General features: G+C 45.0%; 1 protein-coding gene and 1 long non-coding RNA gene across 5 annotated transcripts in view; both read right to left on the reverse strand.

Annotated features, from left to right (window-relative positions):
- URB1 (URB1 ribosome biogenesis factor) overlaps positions 1-11,053 on the reverse strand; it is an 81,528-nt gene extending 70,475 nt beyond the window's left edge. For 2 of the 4 annotated variants that reach the window (XM_032798267.2, XM_032798266.2), the window contains exons 1-4: positions 10,835-11,053; positions 9,613-9,752; positions 7,519-7,670; positions 5,183-5,315 (exon numbers count right to left, since the gene is read on the reverse strand). In XM_032798267.2, the coding sequence (XP_032654158.1) occupies positions 5,183-5,315; positions 7,519-7,670; positions 9,613-9,752; positions 10,835-10,970 (561 nt within the window). In that variant the 5' untranslated portion in view covers positions 10,971-11,053. Of the gene's footprint in view, positions 1-5,135; positions 5,316-7,518; positions 7,671-9,612; positions 9,753-10,834 lie in introns of those variants that run through there. The other 2 variants (XM_075073387.1, XM_032798268.2) reach the window with 2 other exon arrangements.
- On the reverse strand, positions 2,016-4,068 carry LOC142047888 (uncharacterized). The gene is made up of 2 exons (XR_012657189.1): positions 3,682-4,068; positions 2,016-2,646 (listed from the first exon to the last, which is right to left on the reverse strand). It is a non-coding gene; the product is annotated as an uncharacterized LOC142047888 (long non-coding RNA).
- Positions 11,054-12,378: the final 1,325 nt, after the last annotated feature.

Below are 12,378 nucleotides of genomic sequence, written 5' to 3' on the forward strand. Positions count from 1 at the left end.
TAATTACTGGGGTACAATGTGAAACAGCTTTCCCTTTAAAAGTGACTTGTAAAATGGGGTAAAGAAAAGAAAAAGCAGTGAGGACATGAAAGATTTTGTCAAAAAGTTAGGTAGTTTATTGGTTTTCTGCTTGATTTTTACATTAGAAATTCAGGCTTGGTCAAGCCTGAGACACTATTACAACTGGAGAACTAGTGAAATGATGACATTACAATGGAGTGAAATCTGAACAACTCAGGGTATGTCTACATTACGGGATTATTCCGATTTTACATAAACCAGTTTTGTAAAACAGATTGTATAAAGTCGAGTGCACGGGGCCACACTAAGCACATTAATTTGGCGGTGTGCGTCCATGTACCGAGACTAGCGTCAATTTCCGGAGCGTTGCACTGTGGGTAGCTATTCCATAGCTATCCCATAGTTCCCGCAGTCTCCTCCACCCCTTGGAATTCTGGGTTGAGATCCCAGTGCCTGATGGGCCAAAAAACATTGTCGCGGGTGGTTCTGGGTACAGCCTCACCCCTCCCTCTCCGTGAAAGCAGCAGACAACCATTTTCGCGCCTTTTTTCCTGGGTGAACTGTGCAAACGCATAGCACAGCAAGCATGGACCCTGCTCAGATCAAGACCGCAATCGTGGACGTTGTAAACACCTCGCGCATTCTCGTGCAGTCTATGCTGAACCAGGACCTGCAAAGCCCAAGGAGGAGGAGGCGGCGGCTACGGCAGCGCGGCGACGAGAGTGATGAGGACATGGACACAGAATTCTCTCAAACCGCGGGCCCCTGCGCTTTGGAGATCCTGCTGGTAATGGGGCAGGTTCTAGCCATTGAATGCCGATTTTGGGCCCGGGAAACAAGCACAGACTGGTGGGACCGCATAGTTTTGCAGGTTTGGGACGATTCCCAGTGGCTGCGAAACTTTCGCATGCGTAAGGGCACTTTCATGGAACTTTGTGACTTGCTTTCCCCTGCCCTGAAATGCCAGAATACCAAGATGAGAGCAGCCCTCACAGTTGAGAAGCGAGTGGCAATAGCCCTCTGGAAGCTTGCAACGCCAGACAGCTACCTGGTCAGTCGGGAATCAATTTGGAGTGGGAAAATCTACTGTGGGGGCTGCTGTGATGCAAGTAGCCAAAGCAATCATTAAGCTGCTGCTACGAAAGGTTGTGACTCTGGGAAACGTGCAGGTCATAGTGGATGGCTTTGCTGCAATGGGATTCCCTAACTGTGGGGGGCGATAGATGGAACCCATATCCCTATCTTGGCACCGGAGCACCAGGGCACCCAGTACATAAACCGCAAGGGGTACTTTTTCAATGGTGCTGCAAGCACTGGTGGATCACAAGGGACGTTTCACCAACATCCACGTGGGATGGCCAGGAAGGGTTCATGACGCTCGCGTCTTCAGGAACACTACTCTGTTTAAATGGCTGCAGCAAGGGAATTACTTCCCAGACCAGAAAATAACAGTTGGGGATGTTTGAAATGCCTGTAGTTATCCTGGGGGACCCAGCCTACCCCTTGATGCCATGGCTCATGAAGCCATACACAGGCAGCCTGGACAGTAGTCAGGAGCTGTTCAACTACAGGCTGAGCAAGTGCAGAATGGTGGTAGAATGTGCATTTGGCCGTTTAAAGGCGCGCTGGCGCACATTACTGACTCGCTCAGACCTCAGCCAAACCAATGTCCCCTTTGTTATTGCTGCTTGCTGTGTGCTCCACAATCTCTGTGAGAGTAAGGGGGAGACCTTTATGGTGGGGTGGGAGGCTGAGGCAAATCACCTGGCCGCTGATTATGCGCAGCCAGACACCAGGGCGATTAGAAGAGCACACCAGGAAGCGGTGCGCATCAGAGAAGCTTTGAAAACGAGTTTCATCACGGGCCAGGGTACGGTGTGACTGCTGTGTTTGTTTCCCCTTGATGAACCCCCCCCCTTGATTGACTCATTCCCTGTAAGCAACCCACCCTCCCCTTCGATTACAGCTTGCTTAAGGAAATAAAGTCACTATCGTTTAAAAATCATGTATTCTTTATTAAAAATTCATTATAAAAAGAGGGAGAGAACTGACAAGGTATCCGGGTGTGGTTTGGGAGGGATAGGAGGAAGGAAAAGGCCACTAAAAAAATTTCAAAGTAATGACAGCCTTTTGGTTGGGCTGTCCACGGGGGTGGAGTGGGCGGGTGCACGAAGCCTTCCCCCCACGCGTTCTTACACGTCTGGGTGAGGAAGATATGGAACATGGTGAGGGTGAGGGTGGTTACACAGGGGCTGCAGCGGCACTCTGTGACCCTGCTGCTGTTCCTGAAGCTCCACCAGACGTCGGAGGATGTCAGTTTGATCACGCAGCAGCCCCAGCGTTGCATCCCGCCACCGCTGATCTTCCTGCCTACACCTCTGATCTTCCTGCCGCCACCTCTCATCTCAGCGCTCTCCTCTCCGTTCGTCCCTCCTATCCTCACGTTGGTCCCTCCTGTCCTCACGTTCACTGGCATCTTTCCTGTAATTTGATACCACGTCCTTCCACTCATTCAGATGAGCTCTTTCATTGCGGGTTACTTCCATGATTTCCGAGAACATTTCGTCTCGCGTCTTTTTTTTCCTCCGCCTTATCTGAGATAGCCTTCGGGATGGAGTAGGGAGGCTTGAAAATTTGCAGCTGCATGAGGGAGGGAAAAAAGGGAGAGAAGTATTTAAAAAAGATACATTTTACAGAACAATGGTTATACTCTTTCACAGTGAACAACACTATTCACCTTACATAGCACATGTGATTTCACTACAAGGTCGCATTTTGCATCTTAATATTGAGTGCCTGCGGCTCTGGTGTTAGAGATCTCACAGACGCAGGTCGGGCAGCAGAATTCAGCTTGCATGCGGCCATGGTAAGCCATTGTCTTTCGGCTTCTGCAGCCTTCATATACACAGTGCCCTCCTTTCCCAAATACCAAGCAAAGCCCGTTCAGTGCTGCTTCTTTCCTGTTAACATGCAGCAGCAGAAACCACCCCCCATCCAATTCTCTGGGATGATCGCTTTACCCCTCCCCCCACGCATGGCTGGTATCATGGAAGATCACTGCTAATCACCCCCCTTCCCCCCCCCACCGCGTGGCTGGTAGCAGGGAAGATCCCTGCTAGCCAAACGCAAAAAAGCTCAGCGCCATTACCCCCCCCCTCCCCCGCTTGGCTACCTGCAAGGAAGGATTTCTTTTAAGCAACAGGCAAACAGCCCAGTAGGAATGGCCATCTCTGTCCCCTTAATTAAATTCCTGAATTTCAACCAGGTTACCATGAACGATATCACTCTCCTGAGGATAACACAGCGAGATAAAGAACGGATGTTGCTTGAATGCCAGCAATCACCGGGACCATACGCAGCTAGGCTTTGTCATGCAATGATACCAGATTACTTGCTACATGCATGGCGTGGTCAAGTGTCCTACCATGGTGGACGGAATAAGGCTGCCTTGCCCAGAAACCTTCTGCAAAGGCTTTTGGAGTACCTCCAGGAGAGCTTCATGGAGATGTCCCTGGAGGATTTCCGCTCCATCCCCAGACATGTTAACAAACTTTTCCAATAACTGTACTGGCCTGAATGCATCCCAAGTCCTCAGGGCAAATCAATCATTAAAAAACGCTTGCTTTTAAACCATGTTTATATTTACAAAGGTACACTCACCAGAGGTCGCTTCCATGGCTTCATTGTCTGGGCTAGTGGCTTGGGAGGGCTGGGAGGGTAATTCCGTCTGGGTGAGAAAAAGCTCCTGGCTGTTGGGGAGAACGGAGTGCTGTGTGCTCTCTGCAAGCTCGTCCTCCTCCTCCTCCTCCTCATCTTCCCCGTCCGCAGAATCCTCAGCCATGGCTGAGATTACCACCCCCACCTCGGAATCCACGGACAGGGGTGGGGTAGTGGTGGCGGACCCCCCTAGAATTGCATGCAGCTCAGCGTAGAAGCGGCATGTTTTCGGCCCTGCCCCGGACCTTCCGTTTGCTTCTTTGGTTTTCTGGTAGGCTTGTCTGAGCTCCTTAACTTTCACTCTGCACTGCACTGAGTCCCTGGTGTGGCCTTTCTATGGTAATACCGATTTCAGCGCTACTCCTCTCGTTGGGGAGGAGTACAGACACCGGTTTAAAGAGCCCTTTATAGCAACATAAAGGGCCTCATTGTGTGGACGGATGCAGCGTTAAATTGGTTTAACTCTGCTAAAATCGGTGTAAACGCGTAGTGTAGACCAGGCCTGAGAAGAGAAGGAAATTTCAGGCACTGTCTGAAACTCTGTTTTGGTTAATAATATCTAATTTGCTCCCATGACTAATGAACACATTGTTAAATGAATATCCTGGATAAAGATTTAACACCCAAGTCTTTAAATTAAGTTGTGTGAGTTCACAAAGGTAGATCCTGCAGCAAAACACCACACCTGACACTCCTAATAACTTAACAAAAAAAAAACAACCGATTTGCCCCCAAAACCATTAGTTACAATTTCCAAAGCAGAGTGTAGTTTTTTCATAAATATTGGGTGAAATCCTGGCCCCACTGAAACTGATGGCAAAACTCCCACTGACTTCTACAGGGCCAGGATTTAACCTGTTAATTTTAGAACTGGACAATTTCCACCACTCTGAAACATAAATTAAAAGCATTAACACATTGCCTTTGTCTTCATTCCATTCTAGTCTTAACATTTCTTGTCTAATGGCAGTTCTTTCCTGTGGCCACCAAACCACATAATAAGCCATGATGCAGTTTCGTAACAAACTAGGCCAGCCAATACTATGGCAGCAAAACTCAAATCAGTTTTCCCTATGGCATTATAATCTTCAGGCACTCCACTTCATCAGGGTAGCAGAGATCAAGGAGGTACGGAAATGAAATGAGCAACTCCTATGGGTGCCAGGCCTATGTTACACAAGATCCCATAATGACAGACACCTAGAAACCTCCATGACCCCTGGGTGTTTCCCATTTCAGTGAATGGGAAACTGTTCATAGATCAGCACGAGTGTGTATTATAAACAATCAGACAGAAAAGGGGAAGGAAGAGGTGGAGAAGCAGTAGTGGATGAAAATACACTGGAGTCACATTAGCAAGTTTACTTTAAAAATCAGTAAAAGTAAACCAAAGATACCTCCATGCCAGCTCATCTGACCCCTGCAGATACTTTGCTCACTTTACCTTCTTATCTCTTTTCTTCACTAATCCAGGCAGGAATTTATTATTAAAATCAAAATGACTATAGACATCCCTTGCAGAATCTGGCCCCTGTGTCACCATGGCCGACAGCAAGGTGAGGCATACTCGAGTCATCCTACATGAATAAATAGGGGGGGAATGCATGTTATTGCAGGAATGATGGTTACACAGGCGTTATAATGTGAGAATTTATACCTCTCAAACCATCCAGGGCCAACTTCCACCAAAGTCAGTGGGAGTTGCAGGCACAGAACAGCACTCGGAGTCTGTCCCAATGTGCGTAAGCAAACACAGGCACGAAAGCTAAGCTCTAACAACACTGAACCTGATCCTGTATTCCTACTGCATGCAAAGCTCTCACAGTCCATGGGAGCCACGGCTCAATAAGGAATGCAAGATTCAGCAGCTTTACAAAGCAACCATGGTTATTCATTTAGGCAAAATGCATGCAACTTTTCCCTAATTCACACAGAATTCTGGCCAATCTTATTTTCATATTGCCTGTTTTTAAAAGTATGTTTCTCAGATCAAGGCCCTGAGCCTGCAAATTCTTATGCATGTGCTTAACTTTAGTATGGGGAGCAGAGCCATTGGAACTACCCCAGCAGAAAAGTTAAGCACCAACGTAAGTGTTTACAAGATTGTGCCTTCATTCATTCCTATCAAATTGTTTGTATTACGATTGCTTATTATTATTTTCTTTGTTAAAGAATGCAGAAAAAGAGTTGTATTCCTGTCACTGGACCAAACCTTGAAGTCCTTACTAGTTTTCATTCAAATTTTATACTCAGTCCTTACTCATTGACTGGAGTGGAAGTCTATCTGAGTAACAAAAGGAAAAAGTCAGAGGTACTGATATAGAGGGAGTAGGCACAAGGGAATGTACATCTACATTGTTCCTATCAACTCAGCTTACACACACAAATACACCGGGAGGCTGGATGTAGATGTTCCCGAATAAGGGCGAGAGTGCCAGAAATGAAGGCTCCAATCCCTGCATCCACTGTTGTCAACAGGATTTTGCTGTTAACTTCAAAACTGAGGCCACAAGAGCCTGATTCTGCAGCCCTTAATGATGTATGAAGACATGCCATTATTAATGGCTGCAGGATCAAGCCCTAAAGTTCCAATATTGAAATATTATCATTCATAAAAAATCCTGAGAAGATGCATACGAAGCAGAGATCCTGCCTCCATATGCCACAACAACATGGCCTCTTTATGCTTCAACTGTACAACATATGTTCTCAGCAAATTAGTCTAATCATTATATTCTGTGCCCCATTGGTGAAACTGACACATGAAAATAATTGTTTTGTGACTGCCAAACCCCTTGGCCTTTCCATTTGGCCAATGTAGCTACGAAAAGTCAAAACACCCTATCTGAAATTCAACAGGGCTGTTACCCTTAGGCAAGCTCTGGAAGGATTTCTCCAATAGCTGTATTTTGGGGTCATTATTATGAGAATACACTATTTTGTTGGCAGTGTTATTGGAGCCATGTTGATCCCAGGATATTAGAGAGATAAGGTGGGTGAGGTAATATCTTTTACTGGATCAAGCTGCATTGGTGACAGAGACAAACTTTTGAGCTTATGCAGAGCTGACGAAGAACTCTGAATGCCACAGACAGGGTCTTTGAACCAATAAGCACCTTCCTTCATCCAAATGACACACTGGGATGTAAAGCAAGAACCACACACCAAACCTCAGCTGCCAGGGAGGGACAAAGCAGAAGAAATGGTTGTGGAAGTACCTCCTTTGGACTTTATAAATAAATTAAGAAATAAATTCAATCTATCAAAACAATTAGTTGTCATATTTAAGAGACAGAAAAAGATGTTGAGAAAAAGTTGGGCTAATGGAGAAATTCTATTACAAACGTGTCGACATTTTGTGAAGAGACTAGGAAAAAGAAGCAACAATCAAACTCAATACTTCTTGCCATCACCATGGTGTTCTGCTCAGCTTTGGTGAGCAATAGAAAAGGAAACCTCTGTCTGCACCTCCCTGGCAGGTGTCATATCACAAATGACATAGTTAGGGTAAACAAAGCAAGCAGAGGAAGAGAATGAAAATTACAGACTTAGCTAAAGTCAAGTGCAGCACTACTCCCTGCAGCATTCCTGCAAACACTTATATGTATGTGCCTAAGATTATACACTGTGAGCAGTCCTCCTAAAGTCAGTGGGACTGCTCACATTGCAAACAGTTCAGCACATGTTTAGGTCTTTGCAGGATGGTAGCCCAAGGTAGTATATCGGGACTATGTCAGAGCAACCAGTACAGGTTCTCACTCTGGTATGCAGTAGACTTACCTGTGACTTTCAGAATACAAAGCAGCATAGATTAATCTCATATAGCTATTAATCAACTTCTTTACTATGTTCATCCCCACAACAGAAAAATGGCACAGGTCACTTGCTGTTCTCAACAAGATGGCTTCCAAAGCTTGAAAAATTAACAGCATCTGCGAAGTTCAGAGATATTTTAAAATACTGTTGCCATTACTTTCCTCATATATCCCTATACAAGCAAATATAAATAAGAAAATTAGAATATCATAAATAATGAATAACTGTGCAACAAGAGGAAATGCTTCCAAAATGTGAAACTCGAGGTAACACACTGATTCTCTTCCAGATGGTTAACACTGAAATAACATGCTTGGGCAGAAGCTTCCATGCTATGGTCTATGGATCACTACTGAGCAGTGAAGAGGTGGTTGGTCACAAGGTACCAACTCTCCTCCTTGTTTTCAGCTGCAAAAGTCATGAAATTCAGTGTTGATAATGGCAAGACAAAGTACATCAAAGAGAATCATTTGAACTACTCATACACTTACTGTATTCTAAAGTAGCTGTAACCAGGAAAGATTAAGACCTAGACCTCAATATGGACAGCACAATTAAAACATCTGCTCATAGCGCAGCAGCATTCAAAAAAGGAAGCAAGACACTAGGATGCACATGTGGATGGAATGGAAAATAATACTCAAATATACAGTAGAACCTCAGAGTTACAAATACCAGAGTTACAAACTGACTGGTCAACCACACATCTCATTTGAAATCTGAAGTACACAATCAGGCAGCAGAGACCAAAAAAAATAAAAAAAGGCAAATACCATACAGCACTGTGTTAAACGTAAACTACTAAAAAATAAAGGGAAAGTTTACCAAAAAAAAAAGATTTGACAAGGTAAGGAAACTGCTTCCGTGCTTGTTTCATTTAAATTAAGATAATTAAAAGCAGCATTTTTCTTCTGCATAGTAAAATTTCAAAGCTGTATTAAGTCAATGTTCAGTTGTAAACTGTTGAAAGAACAACCATTACATTTTGTTCAATTACGAACAACCTCCATTCCTGAGGTCTTCGTACTCTCAGGTACCACTGCAATGCCATTATATACTGAGCTCAAATACTATACCTAAGCTCCAGTACTGCACTGAGCTCCTCACAGTGAAACCCCCCCTCACCACCACCACACAACCCTACTGCAGCATCAGGGCCTTACAAATTAAAAACTCTGTGTTTTATCAGTAGGTGGAAGAATATCTACACAGCAAGCAGCTGACAAAGCAAGACACAATGTATACGTAGTTTTTCTGTTATGTAACAGAGAGGATACTTTACTAAAGAGTGGTAGCTGTGTTAGTCTGTATCAGCAAAAACAACAAGGAGTCCTTGTGGCACCTTAGAGGCTAACAAATTTATTTGGGCATAAGCTTTTGTGGGCTAAAACCCACTTTATCAGATGCCTAGAGTGGGTGCCACAAGGACTCCTCATGGTTTTTATTAAAGAGATTGTTTATTGGAAGTTAAAAGGGGCTCTATCAACTTCAATCAGTTGTAATCAAACTCTTCTTTACTTAAATTACTAATAACGCCTTAGATAATTAGCAGTAAGAGAATTCTATAAATTCAGTTTATTGGTCACTATTTATGCTCTGGTTTATGTTCTGCATTTCTCTCAGCTCAGACAATAAGTTTTACCTTCAGATTCTTAATGCTGCAATAGCTGGATATCAAATACTACAAAAGAAGGCTTATTTATCTAAAAACAAATGCTTTTATTGGATTTGCGTGTGCGCACAGGTGTATAAACATTTCTATTGGTCTTGAGTTTTATAAAAGCTTTTCTTAACAAAATTCAAAGGCCTCAGTACTACAGAGCTTGACTTCAATGGGACTATTCAGAATACATTAGGTTTAGCACATGTAAGAGGCTTTGCAAGATGCCTTTACTTTTTATGACAAACTTATAAGGCCGCTACAACTTAACCAATTTTTCTGCTCCTCAGATCTCCAAATAAATTCTTTTATTCTGTGTTTATACTACAATTATTAAATGTCCTATTCAGTGCACGCTCTACTGTCCATTACAAATCCAATGCATGTGGACAACTTACTTCACTTTCGGGCCTTCTTTCACCATCCAAAAGTCTGAAAATTTCAGCACACTCCACAGAAATTTTTATATATCCTTCTACTACATCATATAGTTCAGTAGATGGTAATGTCTTAGCTGTGGAGACGAAGTTTTCTAAACCTGAAAGAAAACAAGCATTTTCTTGTAATCAAAAGCATGCTTTTCAAATGACAGCTAAAACCTGTACTCCGGCTTCACAAACTCTGTACATTGCATTATAATTTGTCAGGGTTCATGGGAGAAGTGTCTGGTACGGAAAACGTGACATTCAGCGAGGGAAGAAACTTAGACCAATATCATCTACTCGTTAACATTGTCTTTCCCGCTTTATGTTCATCTGAGTGCTAGACATATTACTGCCAATCCAAAGGTACATCCACTAATATAGAATGGGAAAGTTACAAGAGCACAATGTAACCAACTACACTTCTCTGAATAAATCCCCACAAAGGACAGAATTTATCCAAGAATATTTCAATCCTGAACACTGAATTACTTCATATCATTTCAAGCTCATTTAAACATGCAAAAACTGCAAAATAGTTTGAGAGAGTAATAAAGGTGCGCCCTCCCCTTTTTTTTTTGTGCATAAGATATAGGAATACTTGTATACTAAAGAAAATACCCATAATGCACCCAACTACATCCAACGCTGCTTAGTGAAAAAGTAAAATACAGAGAGAGAGAAAATGCAAAATCTTCGTGAACAGTAACAGCGAGTGACTCACAGTACAAATGTAACAATAATTCATTTATTACTGGGGCACCTGCACTAAACAAGCTCTTAGGTGTGGGTCTCAATCCCCCCTCCCCTCCCCACAGGGATGGGCCATAATGCATGAGATCAGCATGAACGGAACAGTAATGCACTTGGAGCAGCACGTGAAACAGTGCATTGTGGGCGGACCTGGGAAATAATGCAGGGCAAGGGGGCGAACGCAACAGGAACTCAGCACACTTTAAAGAGCGCAAAGGCAGCAGCAGGAGGGGGCGATGGCCGGTGACAACTCAAAGAGCACCATGGGACAGCCCGCGCTGGTGCCCCGCCAGTGCCAGTTCAAGGGCGGCAGCAGCAGGGTGGTGGTGGTAATGCCCCCAGCAGTAGGAGCACGGGGGTTAATGCCCCCAGCAGCAGAGTGACAGGAGCAGGCTCCCCCGCGGGAAGCACGTGTAAGCCGAGCCCAGCTCCCGCCCCGGCTCACCCTTGATCGCGGTCTCGGGGTCCCGCAGCAGAGATTTGAAGTGGGTGCCCGTGAATTCCCCCTCCGCGCCGCGGGCTCTCTTGGTCTGCGCCGCCCCCGGGCCCGGCGCCGGGCTCTTTCGCTTGTGGGTGCCCATCGCGCCCGCCTCCAGCCTGCGCTCGGCGGCTACACGCGGCGGACTGGTCCGGCCTGTGCTCTCCCGGAAGCGGCCCGCGTCCGCCTCCCTGCTCCGTCCTCTGGAAACTGCAGCCGGCAGCGCCGCGGCCCGGAGCGCCCAGCGCTGGCTGAACAAGCCCCAGGCTCTCTCCCAGCCCCGGGGTGGGGCGCGCGGCCCTGCCCTCCCTACACCCCTTGGACATCCAGCCCACGCCCCAGCACCCTCTCGGCTACCCGCAGTCCGCCGGAGCACAGCTACCGAGGCCCGGTAGGAGGCAGGGAATTAGGCCCCACTGCAGTTTTAGGCCTTCAGTGCCTAGTCCATCAGCCTGCAAAGGGGAGCCAAATGTGTGCTCACAGTCAGAGCAGCTCTCATTGACAGCATGATGGTAAAACACCAGCGGGCTGGCCTCGCTAGCGATCGCCTCTGACCATTGCTCACCAATGTAAGCAATTGCAGGACGTTTTAGAAAACGTTCCCTACAAGCCTCTCAGAACACCAGGGAAATTCTCCTAAAGATCCTGCTTTCTGGCTGTTGGCTAATCCAACAACAACAGCAAAAATCAGTGGAATCCAGTGGGTGTCTGCTTCATTCTTCTTCAGTGAAAAGCACAGGACCATCCTTACAGGAAAGGTTATCGCAAAAATGTGTGTCTGGTATTTCATCAGAGAGACATTTTGTACAGGCTGCTATAATCTTAATCCCTAAAGGCAGGGCTGATAATTAATATTGTTTTATTTCTCAAGGAGTCCAGCTAATTTCAACTGGACAACTCAGCAAGAGTAAGGGCAGCTAAATCAGAGAGTTGAAACATCTCTTACTCATAAGTACAACCATCTGAGAATAGGGGGGAAGGGGGCATATTCTATCTGTCACTACTTCACTGTCCTGTAAATATCTATCTGTTAATACTCATCACTGTAGTATGTGAGCCTCTAAAGAAACCTGGAGGAGCCACTCCTGGATCCCCCCATCCCAATTTATTGTACGTGGCTGCATCTTTACTAGTCTCTCTCCCTCTTTTATACTGTTGTTTCTCTGGGACTCCTCTCCCCCAACTCTCCATCTTCATTACCCCTTTTTCCTAGGGTCTCCTAAACCAGTGGCTCTCAACCTTTTCAGACTAATGTACTCTTTTAAGGAATCTGATTTGTCTTGTGTACCTCAAGTTTCACTCACTTAAAAACTAATGCTTACAAAATCAAACATAAAAATACAGAAGTGTCACAGCCCACTATTACTGAAAAGTTGCTTACTCTCATTTTTACCATATAATTATATAATACATCAATTGGAATATGAATATTGTAGTTCCATTTCATTAAGTGCATTTTCATATAGAGTAGTATAAACAAGTCTGTATGAAATTTTAGTTTGTACTGACTT

This window comes from Chelonoidis abingdonii, chromosome 1, assembly GCF_003597395.2.
Source record: "Chelonoidis abingdonii isolate Lonesome George chromosome 1, CheloAbing_2.0, whole genome shotgun sequence".
NCBI lineage: Eukaryota > Metazoa > Chordata > Testudines > Testudinidae > Chelonoidis > Chelonoidis abingdonii.